General features: G+C 43.4%; 3 protein-coding genes across 5 annotated transcripts; 2 read left to right on the forward strand and 1 right to left on the reverse strand.

The window, feature by feature from the left end:
* Positions 1-1941: 1941 nt before the first annotated feature.
* LOC112901891 (GDSL esterase/lipase CPRD49) lies at positions 1942-8276 on the forward strand. 2 transcript variants are annotated; one of them, XM_025970755.1, is made up of 6 exons: positions 1942-2377; positions 3621-3698; positions 7146-7286; positions 7381-7457; positions 7565-7714; positions 7828-8276. In XM_025970755.1, the coding sequence occupies exons 1-6, from the start codon at positions 2270-2272 to the stop codon at positions 8039-8041; spliced, it is 768 nt and encodes a 255-aa protein (XP_025826540.1). In that variant the 5' UTR covers positions 1942-2269; the 3' UTR covers positions 8042-8276. The 2 variants fall into 2 exon arrangements, with proteins under 2 accessions (XP_025826540.1, XP_025826539.1); XM_025970754.1 differs by having other exon boundaries at positions 1947-2377; positions 7562-7714.
* A 387-nt stretch (positions 8277-8663) lies between these two features.
* LOC112902765 (probable pyridoxal 5'-phosphate synthase subunit PDX1.1) lies at positions 8664-10145 on the forward strand. Its single transcript, XM_025971936.1, has one exon. It carries the CDS (start codon positions 8793-8795, stop codon positions 9759-9761), a length of 969 nt encoding a protein of 322 aa, XP_025827721.1. The 5' UTR covers positions 8664-8792; the 3' UTR covers positions 9762-10145.
* A 291-nt stretch (positions 10146-10436) lies between these two features.
* Positions 10437-21090, reverse strand: LOC112902764 (mediator of RNA polymerase II transcription subunit 34). 2 transcript variants are annotated; one of them, XM_025971934.1, is made up of 21 exons: positions 20595-21089; positions 18734-18809; positions 17929-18149; positions 16730-16876; positions 16426-16641; positions 15771-15875; positions 15560-15664; positions 15290-15412; positions 14688-14776; positions 13773-13809; positions 13627-13660; positions 12983-13035; positions 12835-12912; positions 12689-12754; positions 12006-12069; positions 11874-11927; positions 11658-11765; positions 11406-11485; positions 11220-11298; positions 10913-11157; positions 10437-10823 (listed from the first exon to the last, which is right to left on the reverse strand). In XM_025971934.1, the coding sequence occupies exons 2-21, from the start codon at positions 18798-18800 to the stop codon at positions 10656-10658; spliced, it is 2139 nt and encodes a 712-aa protein (XP_025827719.1). In that variant the 5' UTR covers positions 18801-18809; positions 20595-21089; the 3' UTR covers positions 10437-10655. The 2 variants fall into 2 exon arrangements, with proteins under 2 accessions (XP_025827719.1, XP_025827720.1); XM_025971935.1 differs by lacking the exon at positions 15290-15412 and having other exon boundaries at positions 20595-21090.
* Positions 21091-21593: the final 503 nt, after the last annotated feature.

Raw genomic sequence — 21593 nt, forward strand, 5'->3', positions numbered from 1 at the left:
CGGCGCCACGCGCGGCCTCCCCTCACCGACACTGCGGCCACTGCCGTCGCCACCACCGGCCACCCCACATTGCTCGGCGCCGCCGCTGCCGCCGCCGAGCGCTGTGCCCATCGTGCCGGCATAGCACGACTACGCGCATACCATGCCTGGGCCACGGCCGCGGCACGCGGCGTGCCGGCACGGTTAGCCGGCCATGCCTCATCATGCTGGGCCAAAACCGTGCCTTGCCCATAGGGGCTCGTGCCTTGTTGGGCCATGCCGCCCATCTGGCCATCTATACATAGAAGGCCCCAACAAGATGTGCATTAAGAAAGAACTCAGTACACTTCCTACAATATCAAGGAATAAGGGGGTGTTTGCTTCCCCTAAGCTTATTTTAAGCCCCATCACATCGGATGTTTGGATGTCAATTACGAGTATTAAACATAGACTAATGATAAAATAAATTCCATAACCTCTAGGTTTATTCGCGAGATGAATCTATTAAACCTAATTAGTCCGTGATTAACCCATGTGATGCTACAGTAAACATGTGCTAATCATGAATTAATTAGGCTTAATAGATTCGTCTTATGAATAAGCTCTAGGCTTTTGCAGTTAGTTTCATTATGTTTACTTTTTCTAATTGGCACTGAAACGTTCGATGTGATATATTCGATGTGATAGGACTTAAAATAAGCCTCAGAAAATTGGATAATGGGAAGATGTTTATTATTCAAGAGACACGGGGAGAGGGAGAGAGAATTGGAGATGCATACATCGAACCCCACAGTTCCCGGCCATCAGTGCAATTGAATCGGTGCAATGAATTGGTGAATTAAATTTGATACATGGTGAGGATGCATGCGTGGCAGAGGTACGGTAGCAGAGTAGGTAATGGTGAAGCAGCTGCAACTACTAGTATGTTTGGAATTGAATGCATGGCGATGAAGCACAAGCACTGATGAGTGATGGGCTGACGACGGAGTGGTTGCATTGGCCGATTTATTTGGAGCTAGCTTTTTGTTGGCAATTTTTGTTAAAACAGTAATAGATGGTTAAGACCAGTTTCAGCGTATAATTTCATAGCAGAATTATCAAGACTAAAAACTATGTACCATATGTTCCATCCTATGAAACTCACTCTTTCTCTCTTCTCGTCATGTCAGCAAGATTGATGAACTAGCATAGAATATAATGCCACGAAACTCTTCATAAAACTTCCATCGAGACTAGCCTAAGTGTATCCCTAAATATTTTGCATGGTTCTCCAACTAATCAAGACAAGTACGTTGATGTTGCCTAATAGATGATCTCATGCATTGATATATAACCTTTTGATAATGTAGCAGACAACTCTTATAATAATTTGTATTTTAAGTTATAATAGTTTGTATTTTAAGTTATCTCGTAGAGATTGCGCAATCTCTTAATTTGTGTAATAGAAAACGAGAAAGATTATGAGCATCACAGCAATAATAGTTCATACAATGCTAAGAAAATGCTAAGAAAGTGATCTCATACTTCTATATATTTTAACTTATGAGGTAGTTTCTTCGTAAAACAATCACCTCGTTCTCTCATCTCGCATTATTCTTTTCTCCATTCATACGTGGTCCTGTATGAGATGATGATAATACCGCTGACCGCTGATTGTAGTACTATATTAAGGCATGTGTGAATGTCTTGTTTTGCAAAAAGTATATAGATATATGAATTGAAACTGAGGAAGCACTGTATTTATTAAGTATATTTTGAATACGTAAAATTGGAGTCGGGAGCGGGGCCACCGGCAAGGCTTTGACGTCTTGTACTGCTGCGTACGTTTTCCTTGTTCGCTCTCTGGTGTGGAGTAATGAGGCCGTTGGCCAAGTTTGGCAGGGGAATCAATACGGGGGCGAGACAACCAACTGCTGCGCGCTAGTGGCCGCCGGCCTAGAGCTATGCTGTACGAGCGGCCAGCCGTGCCAGCGGCGGCGGCCCCCATTCGGCCGCGGCTCGATCTGTGGTGGTTAAGTTTCCTAGGAGGCTGCAGGGAGCTCCAATGCACATCCATTCACTAGCCGACGGCCCCGGCCCCGGCTGCAATAAAGCAAGCGAATGGAGTAGGCGAGTAGCAGCTAGCCACTGCACTTCCCCAGCTACTTTCTCTTCTTCTTCTTCTTCACTTGGATCAGGCAGGTAGCATAGGCATAGCAGCGGAGAGAGAGCAGGGCAGATCGAGAGGCGCCTGAGGAGCGGAGGAGGAAGACCAAGGAATCAAACCAAACCAAGGCGTCCGGATCGGAGGATGCTCGGAGGCCGGCCGGTGTTCGTGCTGTTCGGCTCCTCCATCGTGCAGTACAGCTTCAGCAACGGCGGATGGGGCGCCGCGCTCGCCGACATCTACGCCCGCAAGGTACGCATGATTTGTGATTTCAAGCTCGGCCCGCCTATTCAGGAGTAGTAGTTCCTCTCCTATGCAGTTGCAATGGCTTGGTTTGTTTCTTCTGTTCATTTTCTTTCTTTGAAGAGGAATCTAGCTATGATTTTCTGCAGATTTTACGGATAGTGCTCATAGGACTTTGATCTGGGTATATAGAAATTGAATAAACATCACAAGGCTAAGTTACCTTTGGGGGCAAACACACATATTTGAAACACAGTTTGCTGCGCTAGATCACTTTCTATCTGTTGGCCTGCTCCAGTGGCCTACAACTAAGTCAGAATATTGACAACATGTATGAATGTGCTGTGACATATCAAGATTTATCCCAATATGTTATTATGTTTACTCTATACTGTCCATTCCCATTTTAATATGGGACCTGCCATATTAGAACCAGGCAATTAAATACCTGTGGCGTTCAGCAAGTAATTTTTTATCACTATTTATGTCTACTTTCAGAACTATTCATAATAGTGTCAATTGGTTTGTTTTTAATGTGGGATGTGATGTTTTAAGACTAGGAATGATTGAGATGGAATCATCAGCAAAAGTTGCAAAGCAAATCTTGGAGTATCCACAAATCGTCACACTTGGCATCAAAGTCAAGGACCAAACATTATTGAAACATATATTTGGAAGCATACAATGGAAATTTAATCAAAATATCCAGACAAGGAAAATCTATGTAAATCTTTAACCAACTAGTTTATGCATGGAAATGAAATTGGAATGGGTCCTGGCTAGCATACTCTTGTTTGTGTGCTGCAAATTTTGGATAAATACTATCTGTCATGATATAATTACAATTGTGTCTTGGTTTTTATAGGCAACAAAGCTGCAAAGCACATGCTACTAGGGCGGGCAACTGATAAACTCGGTGGTCCTCTATTTTTTATTTTTATAGAACAGCCTAGAACACTTTGTAAAAAGAAGCAAAAGAAAACGACTTAAACTGGAAGCATACAATGGACAAAAAATATATGAGTATATTGCACTATTTTTCATTTTTTTTCCAGTAGCTTAAGCTCTTGGTTAACTTATTGGTTCATGGAACTTTAATATGTGGTATCATTCTGGTGTGTTTTCCTGTGACATGAGACTTGAGGAACATAGGTCAGATTGAGATTTTGGGTCAATTTATTTGTTGGTTTATGAAACTACCTGGCAACATTTTTACTTCACTAACACTTGTGTCTGTCTGCCAATCATTCAGGCTGATATCTTGCTTAGAGGATATATCGGCTGGAACACAAGGCGGGCCCTTCAAGTCATGGACAAAGTGTTTCCTAAGGTATGGCCGTTTTCTGGAATCCCCATGGCCTCCTTAAGATCGGATGGATGAAGTGGTAGAGAATCCATGGAATGCGTGGACTTAGTGCATTATCTTATATCGTTTCTGTTTCTCCCCTGTGACTCTTCTGCCGTTTGGACTTAAGCAGTACCATCCAACAACAACAACAACTTAGCCTTTTGTCCCAAGCAAGTTGGGGTAGGCTAGAGATGAAACCCACAGAAAACAAGAATAAGAAACACAAAAAACACAAAAAGGGCACAAGCCAAAGGAAGAGTTAGGGGTTAGACAAAAAGTAACAAAGATCACGGTTCAGGTACGAGCGCTCCTATCCATAGCTAATTCCTTAGCGATATTCCACTCCTTAAGGTCTCTCTTAACTGTCTCGTCCCAAGTTAGTCTAGGTCTACCTCTATCTCTCTTTACATTATCGCCCCGCTTTAAAACTCCACTACGCACCGGCGCCTCGGGAGGCCTCCGTTGTACATGTCCAAACCATCTCAACCGATGTTGAATCAACTTCTCCTCGATAGGTGCCACCCCGACCCTATCTCGAATCTCTTCGTTCCGGACTCTATCCCTTCTCGTATGCCCGCAGAACCAACGCAGCATACGCATCTCTGCTACACTCAGTTGCTGGACATGTCGCCTTTTTGTAGGTCAACATTCAGCACCGTATAGCATCGCCGGGCGAATCGCCATCCTATAGAACTTACCTTTTAGCCTCTGTGGCACATTCTTGTCACAGAGGACGTCAGAAGCCTGCCGCCACTTCAACCAACCGGCTGAAATTCTATGCCTAACATCTTCATCAATGTCTCCATCATTCTGAAGCATTGATTCTAGATACCGAAAAGTATCCCTCTTGGCCACCACTTGACCTTCGAGGCTAACGTCCCCATCCTCATGCCTAGTTGGGCTAAAGTCGCACATCATATACTCGGTCTTGGTCCTACTCAGTCTGAACCCCCTCGACTCTAACGTGTGCCTCCACAGCTCTAACTTCGTATTAACCTCTGCCCTACTCTCGTCAACTAGCACCACATCATCAGCAAAGAGCATACACCAAGGGATATCACCCTGTATGTCCCTTGTGACCTCATCCATCACCAAAGCAAATAGATAAGGGCTCAATGCTGACCCCTGATGTAGTCCTATTTTAATTGGAAAGTCACTGGTATCGCCATCACACGTTCGAACACAAGTCATCGCATCCTTGTACATATCCTTGATGAGGGTAATATACTTAGTTGGGACTTTGTGTTTTTCCAAGGCCCATCACATGACGTCTCTCGGTACTTTGTCATACGTCTTTTCTAGGTCAATAAAGACCATGTGTAAGTCCTTCTCCTCCTCTCTATATCTCTCCATCAACTGTCGTACTAAGAAAATCGCCTCCATGGTCGACCTCCCAGGAATGAACCCAAACTGGTTTTGGGTCACTCTTGGCAATCTTCTTAGGCGATGCTCGATAACCCTCTCCCAAAGCTTCATCGTATGGCTCATCAGCTTAATCCCCCGGTAGTTAGTACAACTTTGAACATCTCCCTTGTTCTTGAATATCGGTACTAATATACTTCTCCTCCATTCCTTCGGCATCTTGTTTGACCGGAAAATTAGGTTAAAAAGCTTAGTTAATCATACTACCGCCCTCTCGCCTAGGCATCTCCACACCTCAATGGGGATGCCATCAAGACCCATCGTTTTACCTCCCTTCATCCTCTTCAAAGCCTCCCCGATTTCTGTCTCCTGAATCCTCCTCACAAAGCGTTTGTTGATATCATCAAATGAGTCATCCAACTTGAAGGTAGGACCCTCATTTTCCCTATTAAACAACTTGTCGAAGTATTCTCGCCATCTGTCCTTGATCTCCTCATCCTTCACCAGAAGTCGATATGTCCTATCCTTGATGCATTTGATTTGGTTTATGTCCCTTGTCTTCCTCTCGCGGGTCCTAGCGATCCTATAAATGTCCTTCTCTCCTTCCTTCGTACCTAGCCGTTGATAAAGGTCATCAAAAGGCTGACCTTTCGCGACACTTACAGCTCGCTTTGCAGAACTCTTCGCTAATCTATAGCCCTCGATATTGGTTGCGCTCCTGTCGAGGTGAAGGCGTTTGAAATACTCCTTCTCCTTAATAGCCCTTTGCACCTCATCATTCCACCACCAAGTCTCTTTCACTTCCTGCTTGCCTCCCCTACTCACACCAAACACTTCTAAGGCCACCTTCCGAACACATTTCGCCATCTTTAGCCACATATCATCTACATCTGCTCCTTCTTCCCAAGGCCCCTCGCCTAGCATCCTCTCCTTAAACGTTTGTGCCTCTTCCCCTCTAAGCTTCCACCACTTCGTTCTCGCAATCTTGGCACGTTTGTCCCGGTGGGCACGTACCCGAAAACGAAAATCCACCACCACAATCTTGTGTTGGGGGACAACACACTCCCCAGGTATCACCTTACAATCTAAGCAGGCACGTCTATCCTCTCTCCTAGCAAGGATAAAGTCGATTTGGCTCGAGTATTATCCACTATGGAAGGTCACTAGATGGGACTCCCTCTTCCTAAAGAGGGTATTCGCTAACAGCAGGTCGTAGGCCAACACAAAATTCAAAACATCCTCCCCCCTCCCCCTCGTTCCTACTACCATACCCGAAACCTCCGTGTACTCGCTCATATCCTACATTAGTCGTTCCCACATGGCCATTGAGGTCTCCTCCTATGAAGAGCTTCTCACTGATAGGCACGGTACTAACCATGCTATCAAGGTCTTCCCAAAACTGACTCTTAGAGCTCTCACTAAGACCTACCTGAGGGGTATAGGCACTGATCACATTCGGAACCAAATCTCCAATGACCAACCGCACTAGGATAATCCGGTCGCCTTGCCTCCTAACATCTACAACTCCATCCTTAAAGCTCTTATCGATCAAGATGTCTACACCATTCCTACCCGAAATTGTCCCCGTGTACCAAAGCTTGAAGCCAGAACCCTCCACCTCCTTCGCCTTCTGGCCCTTCCATTTAGTCTCCTGCACGCATAGAATATTTACACGTCTCCTAATTGCTACATCGACTAGTTCTTTTAACTTACCTGTTAGAGACCCTACGTTCTCTTAAGCAGTACCATACCTCCAGAAAAATTTATGATCAGTGAAAGAAAGCATGGCTAAGAACTATATATGTTTAAAAAAAAACTCTATTCTTTTCCTTAGAGGTTGCGAACCTGAACTATATATGTTAAATTGCTGATTAGTTTGGCCACTTCAATTTGTTGATCTCGTACCAAAATGGACGCTGCTTGAAATGTAGGAATAGTTGTTAGCTATTTTTGGTCTCAGGGAACATATTCTCGATCACTATGATATAATGATTGTAATTGCAGTGCAATCTGTGATGAGGCTCGAAATCAGCAGGCTAATTTTCGCTTACTTTGTACCCGCCATAGGATTCACCAGTGCAGCCATCTCTGGTAATAGTTTACTTTGGTGGAAATGACTCCATTGCTGCCCACTCGTCTGGTCTGGGGCCTCACGTGCCGATAGATGAGTACATAGACAACATGAGAAAGATTGCGGAGCACCTGAAGGTAAAAAGCGAATACGTGTACTGTCTGCGTAACCTTCTTTTGTTCTTGAGCGAATGCCCTATGCGCTTATTTTTACCGTTGCTTTTGTGTTCAGAGCTTATCCGAGAAGACCCGTGTTATCTTCCTGAGCTGTCCACCTCTGAACGAGGAGATGCTTCGCACATCAACCAGGTAAGAAAGGAACCTATTATATATATATATATATATATATATATATATATATATATATGCTTGTTGCAGGTGAGATGGATGGGTGTCCTGACTCCTGAATGCAGCAGCACTATACTGAGCGAGATCGTGCGGACCAACGCAACCTGCCGCTTGTACTCGGACGCCTGTGTAGCTCTGTGTAAAGAGATGAACCTGAAGGTGGTTGATCTGTGGCATGCCATGCAGAAGAGGGAGGACTGGATGACGGCGTGCTTTACGTGAGTGGTTTAATTTGCCGTTCCGATCGATCATCATGTCCTTAGCTACCACTCTGCATCGATCTGAACAGCCAGTGACTTGATTCTTCATTCTGTACATGCATGTTTGGCAGCGATGGCCTGCATCTGTCTGAAGAGGGGAGCAACATCGTGGTGGAAGAGATCCTCAAGGTGCTCAAGGAGGCAGATTGGGACCCGTGCCTGCACTGGAAGGCGTTGCCGACGGAGTTCGCGGAGGACTCGCCCTACGACCTCGTCTCCTCCAGCGGCGACGCCACCGTGAACCCCTCGGAGTGGACCATCCACAGGAAGATACCATGGGACTGACTGTGGCTTCTCTCAAGACGAATAATGAGTAGTTTGATGGGGACAGGACAATGCATGCCATCCCTAATCTGATCCCGGTCATGGATGTATGCAGCTGAATCATCTTATGACCTCAAACATTATTCTTGATTATTCAATTTTTCATGGCTATCATTATGTGTAGCGACATACAGTATGTATGTACCTCAGTCATATACTATTTCTTCAAGAGATCAGAGCAGAATTACACATAGAACTACTCTTGTTTGCGGAGGATTAGAGATTGGGAGTACTCCATGCAATTGATCTGTCATGATGATTTGTAGCTGCAGCTAGGGCCTTTTTTCTTTTTCTTTTTTTCCGGTGGTGTGGTGGTGGAGGAAGCAGAAGGTGAATGAAAGTCGCTGTTTTTTGAGGACCAGCAGCAGAGGAGGAAGCCTGTTAGGTTTTTTTTTTTTGTGTGTGTGGGGGGGTGGGGTGGGTGCGGCGGGGAGGAAGGAAGCCTGTTAGAGTTAACAAACAAGAAGTGGTGGTGGTGGGGCCTTCGTTCCTGGGCTGGGCTTGATAGATAGGATAGCGGCCCATTTCTCCAACAGGCCACCACCAGTAGAACAGCAAGCAGAGAGTAGAGAGAGAGACTAGAGAGAGCCACACCCCACATACACCCACCGTACACCACAGCCGCCAGCCAGAGCCTCATCTTCTTCCTTCTCCCCGTCCGTCCCCCAGCCCACCCCCAATCCCCCAGCCCGACCACCACCAATCAGCCGCCATGGCTTCCGATGGCACCGGCGTCGTGGCCCTCTACGGCGGGGGCAGCGGCAACAACAAGGTCAAGGTCGTCGACGCCTCCTCCAAGTCCCCAGCCGCCGCCACCTTCTCCGTCAAGGTCGGCCTGGCGCAGATGCTGCGCGGCGGGGTCATCATGGACGTCGTCACTCCGGAGCAGGCGCGCGTCGCCGAGGAGGCTGGGGCCTGCGCCGTCATGGCGCTGGAGCGGGTCCCCGCCGACATCCGCGCGCAGGGGGGCGTGGCCCGCATGTCCGACCCGGGCCTCATCCGCGACATCAAGCGCGCCGTCACCATCCCGGTCATGGCCAAGGCGCGCATCGGCCACTTCGTCGAGGCCCAGATCCTCGAGGCCATCGGCGTCGACTACGTGGACGAGAGCGAGGTGCTCACCCCCGCCGACGACGCGCACCACATCAACAAGCACAACTTCCGCGTCCCCTTCGTCTGCGGCTGCCGCGACCTCGGGGAGGCGCTGCGCCGCATCCGCGAGGGCGCCGCCATGATCCGCACCAAGGGCGAGGCCGGCACGGGCAACGTCGTCGAGGCCGTGCGCCACGTCCGCTCCGTCATGGGGGACGTCCGCGCGCTGCGCAACATGGACGACGACGAGGTCTTCGCCTACGCCAAGCGCATCGCCGCGCCCTACGACCTCGTCATGCAGACCAAGCAGCTGGGCCGCCTCCCCGTCGTCCAGTTCGCCGCCGGGGGAGTCGCCACCCCCGCCGACGCGGCGCTCATGATGCAGCTCGGCTGCGACGGCGTCTTCGTCGGCTCGGGAATCTTCAAGAGCGGCGACCCCGCGCGCCGCGCCCGCGCCATCGTGCAGGCCGTCACGCACTACAGCGACCCGGAGATCCTCGCCGACGTCAGCTCAGGGCTCGGGGAGGCAATGGTCGGGATCAACCTCTCCGACCCAAAAGTGGAGCGCTACGCCGCGCGCTCCGAGTAGCGCCTTCCATCACCATCACCCAGGTTGACGTTACAAGAAAAGAAACAAAACTCAAATAAAAATCTCTACCATTCCTTTTCAACTAGTACTATCTTGTCATGCTTGTTTTCAATGTGACATGTCTCTTTATGTTGGGAAGAAAGAATCCACCTCACATTGCAATGCTATGCCATGCCATGCCATGCTATGCATTCTGTTCCCCCTAAAAAAGGACATTGCTATCATCCTTTTGCATCATCGAGTTATCTATCAATATTCAATCACCCTGTTCTTAAGTTGCTCCTGTCCCTCACCTGTTGTGCTCGTCCCTTGTTAGTATATAGTGGTACTTTGGGGAATCTGGACTGGCTGCCCAGTAATAAATAAGAATATTTGATCTGCTCATGCTACTTACTGGGCATGGCTGCTGCCCATAATCCTGCCTTGGATCTGGAATGCAGTATGCCTCATCTTCCCTTTCAGTGGAGTTGTTTATGTTGTTGCTTGTCTGGGGTTTGTTACTTGCAGGATCCCGAAGAATGCACTTTGTTTTTTTTCCTTATTCTTGTCTTTCTTTTGACATGGAAATCAATGGAATTCCATTGCCGAGTGTGGCACCCAGCGACAGTCGCTGTCCTGATGACATGGTAACAGAAGGCTCATTGGCTCTCAGAAATACAAGCTCTCAGCATAAGATAGGGCAATGCGCACTGATAATATGATATTTCTTCCTTCTGCAATTTTGCACGCACTTTTTAGAGGCAAGATATTCAGGTTATACCACTGTATGTTTCGCAAAAAGAAAAAAGTTATCCCACTATGTATGCATTATGTGTATTGTATGCAGCGACAGGAAACAACCACCCTCAAGAGACTATAGACGCGGAAAAGATACCAAAGAGTCCCTGACCAATGCTATTCTTCGTCGCTACTCTCCACACAGACAACATCCTTATCCTTCTTGTTCCTCTTGTTGGCATCAGCTCCATTTCCAGCTCTTGCATCCATGACATGGGACCGCATCAGCTCAATGATCCTGCCACCGTACTTCTCCATCTTCACCTTCCCTATGACCTTCTCAAGCTGCTTGGGGTTCAGACAGAAACAGACACCATGTTACATTACTTCACTTGCAATTGCAAACACAAGCAAATAAATAGAGAACGCCTCACCTCCGCCTCTGTGGTTGGCTTCTGGCAGCTCAGGAGCGAAATCTGCTCAGAGGATAGAACTGCATGGGGAAATATGCTTATGCCCCCGTTACTAGATGATGACGACGACAGCTCCCTGCGCAGTTTATCAAGTTTAGCTTCCAGATCACTCATCCGGCTGCGCTTTGCGCCTTTGGATGATTTACCACCACCTCCTCTATCTTGAGAACTCTCGACAGCAATCTCAAGCTTCACCAGTCTGTTCCCTGTGTAGCAAGGAGCCCATCAGCACTTGCCAATAGTATTTTACATCAATCCGGTATTTTACCTTGCAAGGCTGGCTTCCACAGTGGTCCTAAGGTAACGTACGCGTTGGTTGAATATGCTGTATGCTGAAATTCTTCTTTCTGAAGTGCAAGAAACAATCTGACCTTAGCAATCATTTCACAAGGTGATCAAACCAGAGTATAAACTAATAATGAATTCGCTTGCACTGCTTGCAGTGCACACATACCAAAACATGGTCGAGTATAAGCTGGACTATCAACTGCTCAATTTCTTCTCTTTTAAGATCAACATCATTATTGGAATGACCTGGTTCAACATATCAACTGTAATGTAAAATTGCTTGAGATTATATGCAGCTTACATTAGAACAGTGAACAGACCTCTGAATGATGACTGATGACATAATACCTAATACACACAACGTAAATAAAAAAGAGGAACTTATGGCATCATGAAAGATTTGGTTCACAAGACATACCTAAACCTTTCCACTTAGCCTTGAACTTATCCACCAACTGCAACAATGTAGCTCTTTGGTCATTAAGTTGCAGGTCGCGTAGAACTGAAACTACAATTTTGGTATGATCTGAACAAGTAACAGAAATTAATGTGGGAATATGAACAGAGAATAGATGAAGAACTTCAAATCATGACCATTAATTGTAATTTCGAGACTGATGCAGAGTCATCATACGGGTGGCATCTATCTCCTTGAGCTCGATACTAGAAGCACAATTGTCGCACATTCCTGGAAAAAAAACAAATCTGTAAATATTGATGACCCAAATGTTTAGCTCCTGACAAATATAAAGTAACAAGAAAATACCATTGCAGTCCTGCAGAGCCTCTCCGAAATGCTGAAAGAAAGCACCACGCCGACAACTCTTAGACTGGGAAAAAAAAACACCCTGCAATCAGATAATACTGAAAACAAAAACACTACAGAGACAACTCATTCCTTTGTTTCTTAAATGCAAAATGTGCTAGACGTCCTCCTGCTATTTGACATTATTTGGTCCATTTTCCCAGATATAATATAAGGTGCTGTTTTAGAGCAGGGAATATATTTAAATTGCCATTGGATTTTCTTTGATGGATGGCTGTGTCCTCCAAATCTCCCAAACTCATGCATTTATATATAGTATGGATATGGATATGCATTTTTGTTCTCAAAATCCTACAGCATCAAGTAAGAAAAAGTTTCTATGCTATCTAGCAAATTCATGGAAGTTGAAATGGCTCTGTCAACAGTTCATGCTGTTCAACCTAGGACAGCATCAGAAAGGTAGGTTGATCCTTGACATATGTGTGCCACTTCAGTGGCTGCGAACTATAGCAGTGCTGTACAATCACCATTGGTATTTTGTGTTATGTGATTGGCAGAAAGGATTGATTATAAAGTTACATGTAGGAAGGACTTGACAAAGAAAATCAATAAGATGACCGTATGCTAATTCACTAGCACTCCAAAGATCGGCCATATCATCTCTGAGGAATGTGGGAATTTACCTGACAGTATCGTACAATGTCATATAGGTTTTGAAGGCCACAATTTTCGTAGAAGACCATTGAACTCTGTTCATTGAAAACATGGCACATATAGTGATGATAACAAGAACTTATAACGAGAGAAAAACAAGAAATTTTAGTCTTGCCTGCCTAGGAACATCGCCAGGCCGATAATACAAAACACATTCTGAAGGTAATCCATCCCGCCCTGCCCGACCACTCTCCTGAAGCCAGATAGCTTTATTAGGTCCCCCTTGACTGGGTAACTAGAAGGAAAACATGATATTAACATACCTGGTAGTATGTCTCCATAGACTTGCTAAGGCTATGATGAATCACAAATCGAACTACAAGTAAGAAAGTTCTTAAGTAATCTATTGAGCACAAAGCAATACAAATACTGAAACCGTAATTCGAGCGATGGCAAAAATTTGATCTCACCAGTCTCTAAAGTTAATTGGAAATGCTTGACTTAATAGTTAATACTCCATGTTTTTACATAATAAGCCCATATTCAAATATCGCTAGTACGAGAGGCTAAAACATTTCTCAACTAAGCTATGACAGAAACCTATGAAAAAGTGTAACCGCTAGCAGAGAAGGGCAGGAATAACAAGTAAATACGCATGGATCAGGTAGTTGTAGGCATAGTATTTCATCTGTACAGAAATTACTTCAGGGAGAAGACAGCCCTCTTCAGTTTGCTGACCAAAAATAAGGTGATTTCTGGCAATATACAGGCCAATTCATTTTGTCCTCAATCCCATTTATGATTTTTTTTTCTTTTGCAGTCCTGCACACAAGTCATATGACCAATACATGCAAATTTTAATCTGTTTTTTCGACACCTGCTGTTGTTTGCATTATATAACTTGATTAGATGTATATGCAAGTTCACGATGCCATCATTTTTATCAAACTCCAAAGAGAGAACACACCATCTGGTTTGTTGATTCCCATTCCAAACGCCACCTACAATCCAACCACAGAGAGCGAGAGAGAGCTTGTTAGAGAGAGAGATTTAAAAGAGAGAGAGAGAGAGAGAGAGAGAGAGAGGAGCCATGGAGAGATAAGGGGCACGTACTGTTCCAACGATGACCTGTGATTTCCCTTGGCTCCAACTGTTGAAAAGAAAAATGTGGACTAGATCAATACCACATCAAGGCAGTGAATAGCCAAAAACTAGTACAAAGCTCTTATGGAAATACTCCATATCTTTACATGATATTTTAGATTCCGCGCAACCATAAACCCAAAAGGCCTAAACCATAGATTACTTGGCAGAAAAACTTCATAATACTATGGTATTAGTAATCTTTCATCGATGTTTAAAAATACATGAGTGCCTACCGGCATGCATTCCCGGGTTATGCGGCTTTCGCCACCGGGCAGAAGCTAGAAAAGGCATGCTCTCCACTGAAATGATACCCCTGTGGTGGTGGGTAGCAGAAGAAGGATGAAGACTTGAAGAGGGAACGGTATGAAAAGACTCATGTTTCCTCCAACTAAGTAGGGCCTAACCTTTTAGCCCATTCGGCCAAAGTATATGCCATTAAACAGGAAACAACAAATTATACTGCATTCCATTTGGCTGCTGCCACCCTCCTTTCTTCCACTGCATTCTTCATCGCTTCCTCTAAGTAGCAGCTGCCACTTCCACTCCAGCTGCCACCCCCATCTCTGCGCAGTGCCTCGCCTCCCACCGAGGACTGCACAGCACCGTTAAGAACTGCCCAACACTGCCTGGACAGCTTGACCATCGGGCCAAGAATGCGACCATCGTGCAGCAACCGCTGCTGCCCCTAGGCACCCAGGTTTTAAACACAATGTTACACAAGACCATAGCAAGGGGTCAATTGCTGTATTTGAGAATTCAACCTACTTGATAAATCATGCTTCTGTTCTAAAAATATATGTTGGTAAAAGATGTATAGAACCAAAGAAACAAACTAAGCATAGAGAAACGAACAAAAGAGAATAAAGGGAAATTCTTACATACCGCATGTGAATTTTCTCACGAGCAATAATATCCATATCTGCATGATAATGCTCAGCCCAAATACCCCTATTGCACAATTCTTTTGCAACCTGTTGGTCAACAAAGCACAAAAAATTAACATAGGGTTAGTGGATAGTACCATAGTGGTTCGAGGGGGAGAGGGGAACATTCAAACATAGTAAACAAAGAAACTTGTTAACACAAGAAATGAATAGCTTGTACCGGTTAATTTTTGTTTTTACAAATTAATCAGAAAATACAAAAATGCTTAATTCACTATGGGAGTTTACATATTGTTTTGATCATGAATCAAAGTTCCAAAAACTCTATGAGGAGAACGGCACAGGAGTTAGAAGTTTAGACTTTCTTTTGGACCACGGTCTTATTACAAAAAAAAATGATGTTGCGATAAACCTCAAGTAGTACAATTCTTTTTTGCTTCAGTTACATCCACCGTACTTAAAAGATATATTGATTGAACTACCTGTGCCTCCTAAAAACATTAAGCATTGGATCAACTATACTCATTTTGATCACAATGGGGAGGCAGCAGTCACAGATATTAGAATGAAACAGAGTGATTCATGGGTTGTTGTGCCAACCTGTTCGCATTCCCTCCTTGAAAAGCAATACACAATTCCAGATTCGTTATTTGGGTATGATTCACTTATAAAATTTGCGATCTCATCAATGACAACCTTTCCAACAGGTGATTTTTCATATACCTACATGGTAAACAAGTTCTATAAGTATAACAAGGCTAGTTAAATCCTCTTTATCCTCGCTGCATCTTTTTGCATTTTACTTTCTCATAATTTGATAAATAAAAAGAAAAGAAAATATCAACACTAGCAGACTGAGAAAAGGCATACCTTATAGAAAAGGTTGGGCCTGTTAACTGTGCTAACAAACTTGACACACTTCGGGATATGAAGCATCTCTATCAAATCCATTTGAACTTTACTTGTTGCAGTTGCCTGCAATGGATTGCAGGCAAGTTCACACAAAATTAACTTTTTTCTAAACATTGCAAAAATAAACTTTTCTAAACTTGCTTGTTATTTGTATTTTTGTGTTACTCACAGTTAGAGCTATCATGGGAACACTAGGAAATTGGATCTTTAAAATGCCAAGATTCTTGTAGTCTGGGCGAAAATCGTGGCCCCATTGACTACAGCAGTGTGCCTCCTGCATGATAACCATTCAAGATAGATTACATAGTGCTTGAAAAGCACACAAGATATGTTCATGCACTGACAAGTTCTTTTAAACTATCTCATAATGGAAAACATACTGTATACAGAATATAAACAACTTGAAAAATGTGGACAGTGAAGAGAATAATTGCCAATGGTCACTCCTTTTATGTGAATTAATAAAGATGGGACAATATGAAGCTAAAAGGCAGTGCTGCTTTTTAGAATTCCACCAATTCTGGTCTAACCAGGAAACATTATTGTTTAACTGGTAATTTTAGAGATACCAAGAGAAAGCAACGACAAGCACATAATCCAACAAATAGCACAAAGTACTTTGTCATGAAGTGAAAATTGAGATATAGTTTTTCAATTTAATTTCCAGCAGGGGATACTCAATCTTGCATAGATCGATGACATAAAGAAATTTATAGCTCACATAAGAACAGAAAGATCCTTTTTTAAGAGAGACAATATAATTGTAGAGTAACAACTTTTGGGCATTAGGGACCAATAGAGACACAAGTATCATCATCACTCACATCAACTGCAATGAGAGAAAGACGTCCAGCATGATGGCATTTCTCAAGCTTAGACATGAACCTTTTACTTTTCGATATCTTTTCTGGTGTCACATACAATATCTTCAATTCTCCTTCACCTTTATCAAGTGCCCTATAGATGAACTTCTCAACTTCCTTGTTGGTAGTTGAAGTCAGCATGTATGCTGGTATACCTAAAGCTGCCAGTCCCATGACCTAGAACGGTATAACTTTCCAAGAATGAGCATGTGCATGTATAGAGCAAGGAAAAAAATATATATTTACTGCTTAAGTGCTTAACGACCTGGTCCTGGATAAGAGAAAGTAAAGGGCTGACAACCAATGCAATTCCATTACGAAGTACAGCTGGGAGTTGGTAACACAGGCTCTTCCCTCCACCAGCAGCCATTATGACCAGAACATCTTTTCCACTCATGACTGTGTTAATTATCTGTAAGCTCAATATGCATTACAAGAGTGGAAAATAAGAGGCAACTACACAATATGACATAGCCTACGGGTGTAAAATTAAGATCAACACTAGAAAGACGAGATATAAAAAAGATAGGGATATTGATGAGGGCATCAACTTCTATAGATACAACCACACCACCTACAGCTAAAGCACCACCCATTCCACAACCTGAAGCTAGGCCAGTAATTCAGAAATTTTACACAAGAAGAGACCGCAATGTGGTTGTAATCAGGAACCTAGGTGTTGAACATAAAAGATATTTGAGCTTATATTTTGTACTGTCTTTGTGGCTGTTCACAGGCAGTCACCACTTGCAGCCAGCTAGAGTTAGTAGTAGGCTAAGCTATTTTTCTAGTTGACTGTCCAGATTCATGGAACAGCCTCCATTTCAACAGTAATAATAGACTTAGCTGTGTAGCAGCAGTCCTTTTGTCTATAAGAGGGGTACCTCCATATGTAATATTTTGAGTTTTGTTTTCGTTCAGTCTAGTGTTCCACTGTGAAACTACCGCTTGTGTTGTCTCTTGTGTCGGTTAGACCAACAGATCAACCTCTATTCAAAGCCCCATCTTAATCCTTCACTGCATACTTGCAATTTCAGATTGCTTGCACCTTGTTCTTGCTGGTTTCCTTCAATTTCTTGCAGGAACAGACCCTAGTGGTCAAGTCAGCTTGGCTTTGGCAATGCTGATAACATCTCAAAGGTTGGTTCAGCGTTTGCTTGGCAAATCAGACCTTTTGGGCCGGTAACTGGGATCGTGAGAGTCACCTCCACAGTTGGAAGGCATCCATCTCATCGAAAGGTCGGGACACTAAAGTGTTATATCAGATATCATAGGAATGGTAGTCCAAAAACCGTCATAAAGAACTAAAACACTTTGAACATCTATTCTTCAATAATGCAATGATTTTAGAAATCACACTTGGAGTCAAAATAATAGAAACTCGCATATTTCTTTTAGGTTATAATTAGGTGTGCCCAAGAGGAAGGATTTTTTTAATTAAGATTATCTCTGCTATAAACTTACTTCTCGTTGATTTGATCGGTAGGAGGTGATGCCAAATACATTGAATCGTGTATCATCAGCCTGAGAATCCCATGGGAAGCTCCCAGACCAATCTTCCAGAGTAACTGAAGATTCATAATTTGATTTGTTTCTGGACATCTTAGATACTTCGAGCAAAGCCTTTAACTGTGACTGTCGTTCATACAACTCCTCTTGGCGATCAAGTAATGTTTTAATTTGACCTGGAAAGCATTAATTTCAATGGTGTAAATAATGCAGTATCATTCCTTTTCCACAAAAAACTCAGTATAGCACTCAAAAGGTATAATTCAGAAAGTCAGACCGGAAAACATGTGAGGTTCATGTGATGCTAAAATAAAACCTTATGTGTTGTTAAACCTGATAGCTGAGCAAAACTGCCTCTCCACATATCGAGAAGGACATGAAGGGCCTTAAGAATAATGGATAGATCCAACAATAATTAAGAAAACCTGTTATAAACACAATAAATGATAGATAGAATGTCCCCCTGTACTGCCAAGCTTCTTGTGGTGGACCGGCTAGAGCATTGAACTCTGGGAGTAGATAAAACTCCTATCCCAACCCGGGCTCGAAGACAACAGTACTCGCAAGCCTGGGAGTCCCAACAATCAAGGAGGATACAAAGGGCATTGATTCACTTCATGACCAAATACAAGGGAGATAAAAGTGAAGGAACTTTCTTGTCCATTATCATTAAACTTGAAATATGCACATATCAGCAATTCAGTAAGTAGCTGATACATACAAATAGTCAGGGAAAAAGATGCATGTATTATGATCATACCTTGAATGTCATGGAGTTGTGACTCCACAAGAAACAGTTCCTCCTCAATGTTTTCTTCATCTTCCATGACTTAGTTCTGCACAGATGCCATGAAAAACGAAACGAAATTGAATACAGATGAATATTCAGCTTTGATTTTCCAACAACAAACTAACAATCAAATTTCAAAAAGCAACAATACATATAGTTGAACAATTAAGTAGTTGAGAAAACAAGTAGATGACATGATATGTTCTGTTTACAAATATGTGATATTTATTCATGAATTTTATTTGGTATGGCTGTACCCCATAAAAACGCAAACAAAGCGAACACTAGTATTAAGGATTGCCACAGTTTGAAAAAAAAAAAACAATGAAAAGACAAAAAGCAAACATCATTGCAGCATAAAAACCAGCAGTCTGTCCACTTGAAGCCTGCATGGCAGGTGTCCAGACCAGCAGAAGCTCCTAACTATGTGAATTTTATGAGTTTTCTTTAATGTTCTGTAGTGCTCACTCTACTATACTCCCTCCGTCCCAAGGAGAAGAAGCGGCAGAAATTAGAAAAAAAAATATCATTTGATTCGTGGATCCTCAAAAAAAAAGATAAGAAGCAAAGTTTCCCCTTTGAGTTTGAGTGAAAAAACAAAAGTGCAAGCTCTATTATCCAATTATTCTCCTAAATAGGATTTTCTTTTTCCAACTAGCCCGCTCTATATTACATCGTGGAAAAAATGCCATAATGGAAAAAACATAAACCCTAAAAGTCATTCTAGGAATTCTATGATAGATTAACAAGGAGGTAAAATGACCTTACTTGCCCTTATTTAATATCCATATATTTGGCACTAATTGTTTCCCTATTTAATATCCATATTTGGCATTAATTGTTTGCTACATACACATTCTAAATAGGGTAAAATGACTTGTTTTTTGGGACAAATGTCGAATCCTAGAATGACTTTTTTGGTGGACAGAGGGAGTAGATGTTACTATGTAATTTTGATACACCTTTTTCTTAGGACCATATGCACTTTGTAATTTTGTAATTGAATATCAAGGAAAACACTGGTAGAGGTAATGGAAGAGATGAAACTAGGATGTTAGAAATTACAAAAAGCTAGGAAACAACCCAAGCATTATACTTGTAGATGAAGAGGGGTATATACATAGAAAATGAAGTACATGTGAGACAAATACTGACTAATATGATTATATCCTTCGGAAATCAAAAAAAAAGATACATGTTTTTGCCATTGATAAGAAAGAACACATATTTTAAAAGATAGATTAGCTTAACTTTGTGGATCATGTCGATTTAAACCAATAATTAGGCACAAATGTCAGTGGGAACCTAATACATCGAACATTGAAGACAGAAATAGTTTGTCAGTTTGAGCTTTCTATCTGCCAACACACAAATGGAGATGAAGCATAGTCTCAGCACCATCAACGTTCAGTATGATTTGGGTGCCAAGGCACAATGTTCATGAGATAGTTGAAAATAGTGGCACAAATAGTGTGGATAACGGAAGCGGCTTCTCTGCAGTAACCCTAAACCCTAAACACCCCAACTGATCCAATATGTATCTGACTTTGTATGAATATTAAAAATAGTATCCTACCAAATGAGTGAGACAGAAATGACTAATATAATTGATCTCTGAAGTTCCACCTTCTCTACCTTCTTTTACAAATCTACTAACATATTTGTACTACTTTTTGAGACTGGAGATGACACCATACAGTCTTCACTTTTACTTGCGTATAAAATCAAATCATCGAACAGTAATTTTGGCAGGTATTGTCCAACTCAAACTAAATCAATAGTATGGACGGAAAAAAGGGGGGAAACAAGAACAGGTGGCAAAGAGAAATACCTTACGGCTTGAGAAGTTTCGAATTGTAAAAAAAAAATTCAGGTGTTCCTCACAGACCCAGTCGATAACCCACGCACCAGCGCCTGCTCGCCGTCACGTTGTCCTGGACACTGCCCTTTGGACCAGCGTCTTGCCTTCCCACGACCCCAGTTCCGGCGCCTCAGCGACTTCCGCGGCCCTACAGGATCCGAGTCATCACGGACCAGCTGCATGAGACGCTGCCCGCCGCCGCCGCCGGCCTTTGGTGCGAGCAAGAGGAAGCGTCGAGAATGCGGACGGCGACGTCGCGAGGAAGAAGACTCCGTCTTGGGCCGCGCTGCTCGGGCTGGCGGGGACGGCCGGCGCCTGGGCGGCCGCGAGCGCCTCCTCGGCCGTGGGCGGGGAGGGGGGCCGCGAGCGCCTGGGCGGCCGATGGCGGGGAGGAGCGGCGCCTGGCCGGCCGTGGGAGGGGAGGGTTCTTGGATGGCCGGGGAGGATCGGCGCTGGGGGGAGGGGGGAGGTGGGGCCGGTCACTTGCGGCAAGTTGAGCGGCGGGGAGGAGAGGGCGTGCGTAGGTGGCAAAGTGGGGATGTATCAAGAAAGAACCATATTATTTTAAAAACTAAATAAATTTAATTACATTGTAAAATCCTAGACTAATTCGCTACACGAATATAATAAAGTATATTAATTTATAAATAGCAGATGGTTACTATAGTATTTCTGTAGTAAATTATATTTTAATTAGCCTCATTAAATTTGTCTCGCGAACTAGCACCCACCTATACAAAAGGTTTTGTAAACAGATTTTATTTAATACTTTTAAATAGTAATATTGTCTTTGATGTGTTTTAGCCCTCCCGAACCAAATGGACCATAATTTTCCTAGAATGACCATGGGCAAAATTGTAATTCCATGCAGTGGCTCCAGCTACGGTGCTCAGATCCATCAACTAATTTTAATTTTTACTTCGGATTACATCGAAATGTTTGGATGCTAATTAGGATGACTAAATATAA

The sequence above is a fragment of the Panicum hallii genome, chromosome 8 (genome assembly GCF_002211085.1).
Source record: "Panicum hallii strain FIL2 chromosome 8, PHallii_v3.1, whole genome shotgun sequence".
NCBI classification, from domain to species: Eukaryota; Viridiplantae; Streptophyta; class Magnoliopsida; order Poales; family Poaceae; genus Panicum; species Panicum hallii.

Coding starts and splice junctions, on each gene's coding strand:
- LOC112901891 (XM_025970754.1), top strand. CDS start 2,270: ATGCTCGGAGGCCGGCCGGTGTTCGTGCTGTTCGGCTCCTCCATCGTG. Junction 3,699..7,145: donor TGGACAAAGTGTTTCCTAAG/GTATGGCCGTTT, acceptor TACCCGCCATAG/GATTCACCAGTGCAGCCATC. Junction 7,287..7,380: donor AGATTGCGGAGCACCTGAAG/GTAAAAAGCGAA, acceptor TTTTGTGTTCAG/AGCTTATCCGAGAAGACCCG.
- LOC112902765 (XM_025971936.1), top strand. CDS start 8,793: ATGGCTTCCGATGGCACCGGCGTCGTGGCCCTCTACGGCGGGGGCAGC.
- LOC112902764 (XM_025971934.1), bottom strand. CDS start 18,800: ATGGAAGATGAAGAAAACATTGAGGAGGAACTGTTTCTTGTGGAGTCA. Junction 13,036..13,626: donor GGGAATCAACAAACCAGATG/GTGTGTTCTCTC, acceptor TCTTACTTGTAG/TTCGATTTGTGATTCATCAT. Junction 11,158..11,219: donor GTGGAAGCCAGCCTTGCAAG/GTAAAATACCGG, acceptor CTTGCTACACAG/GGAACAGACTGGTGAAGCTT.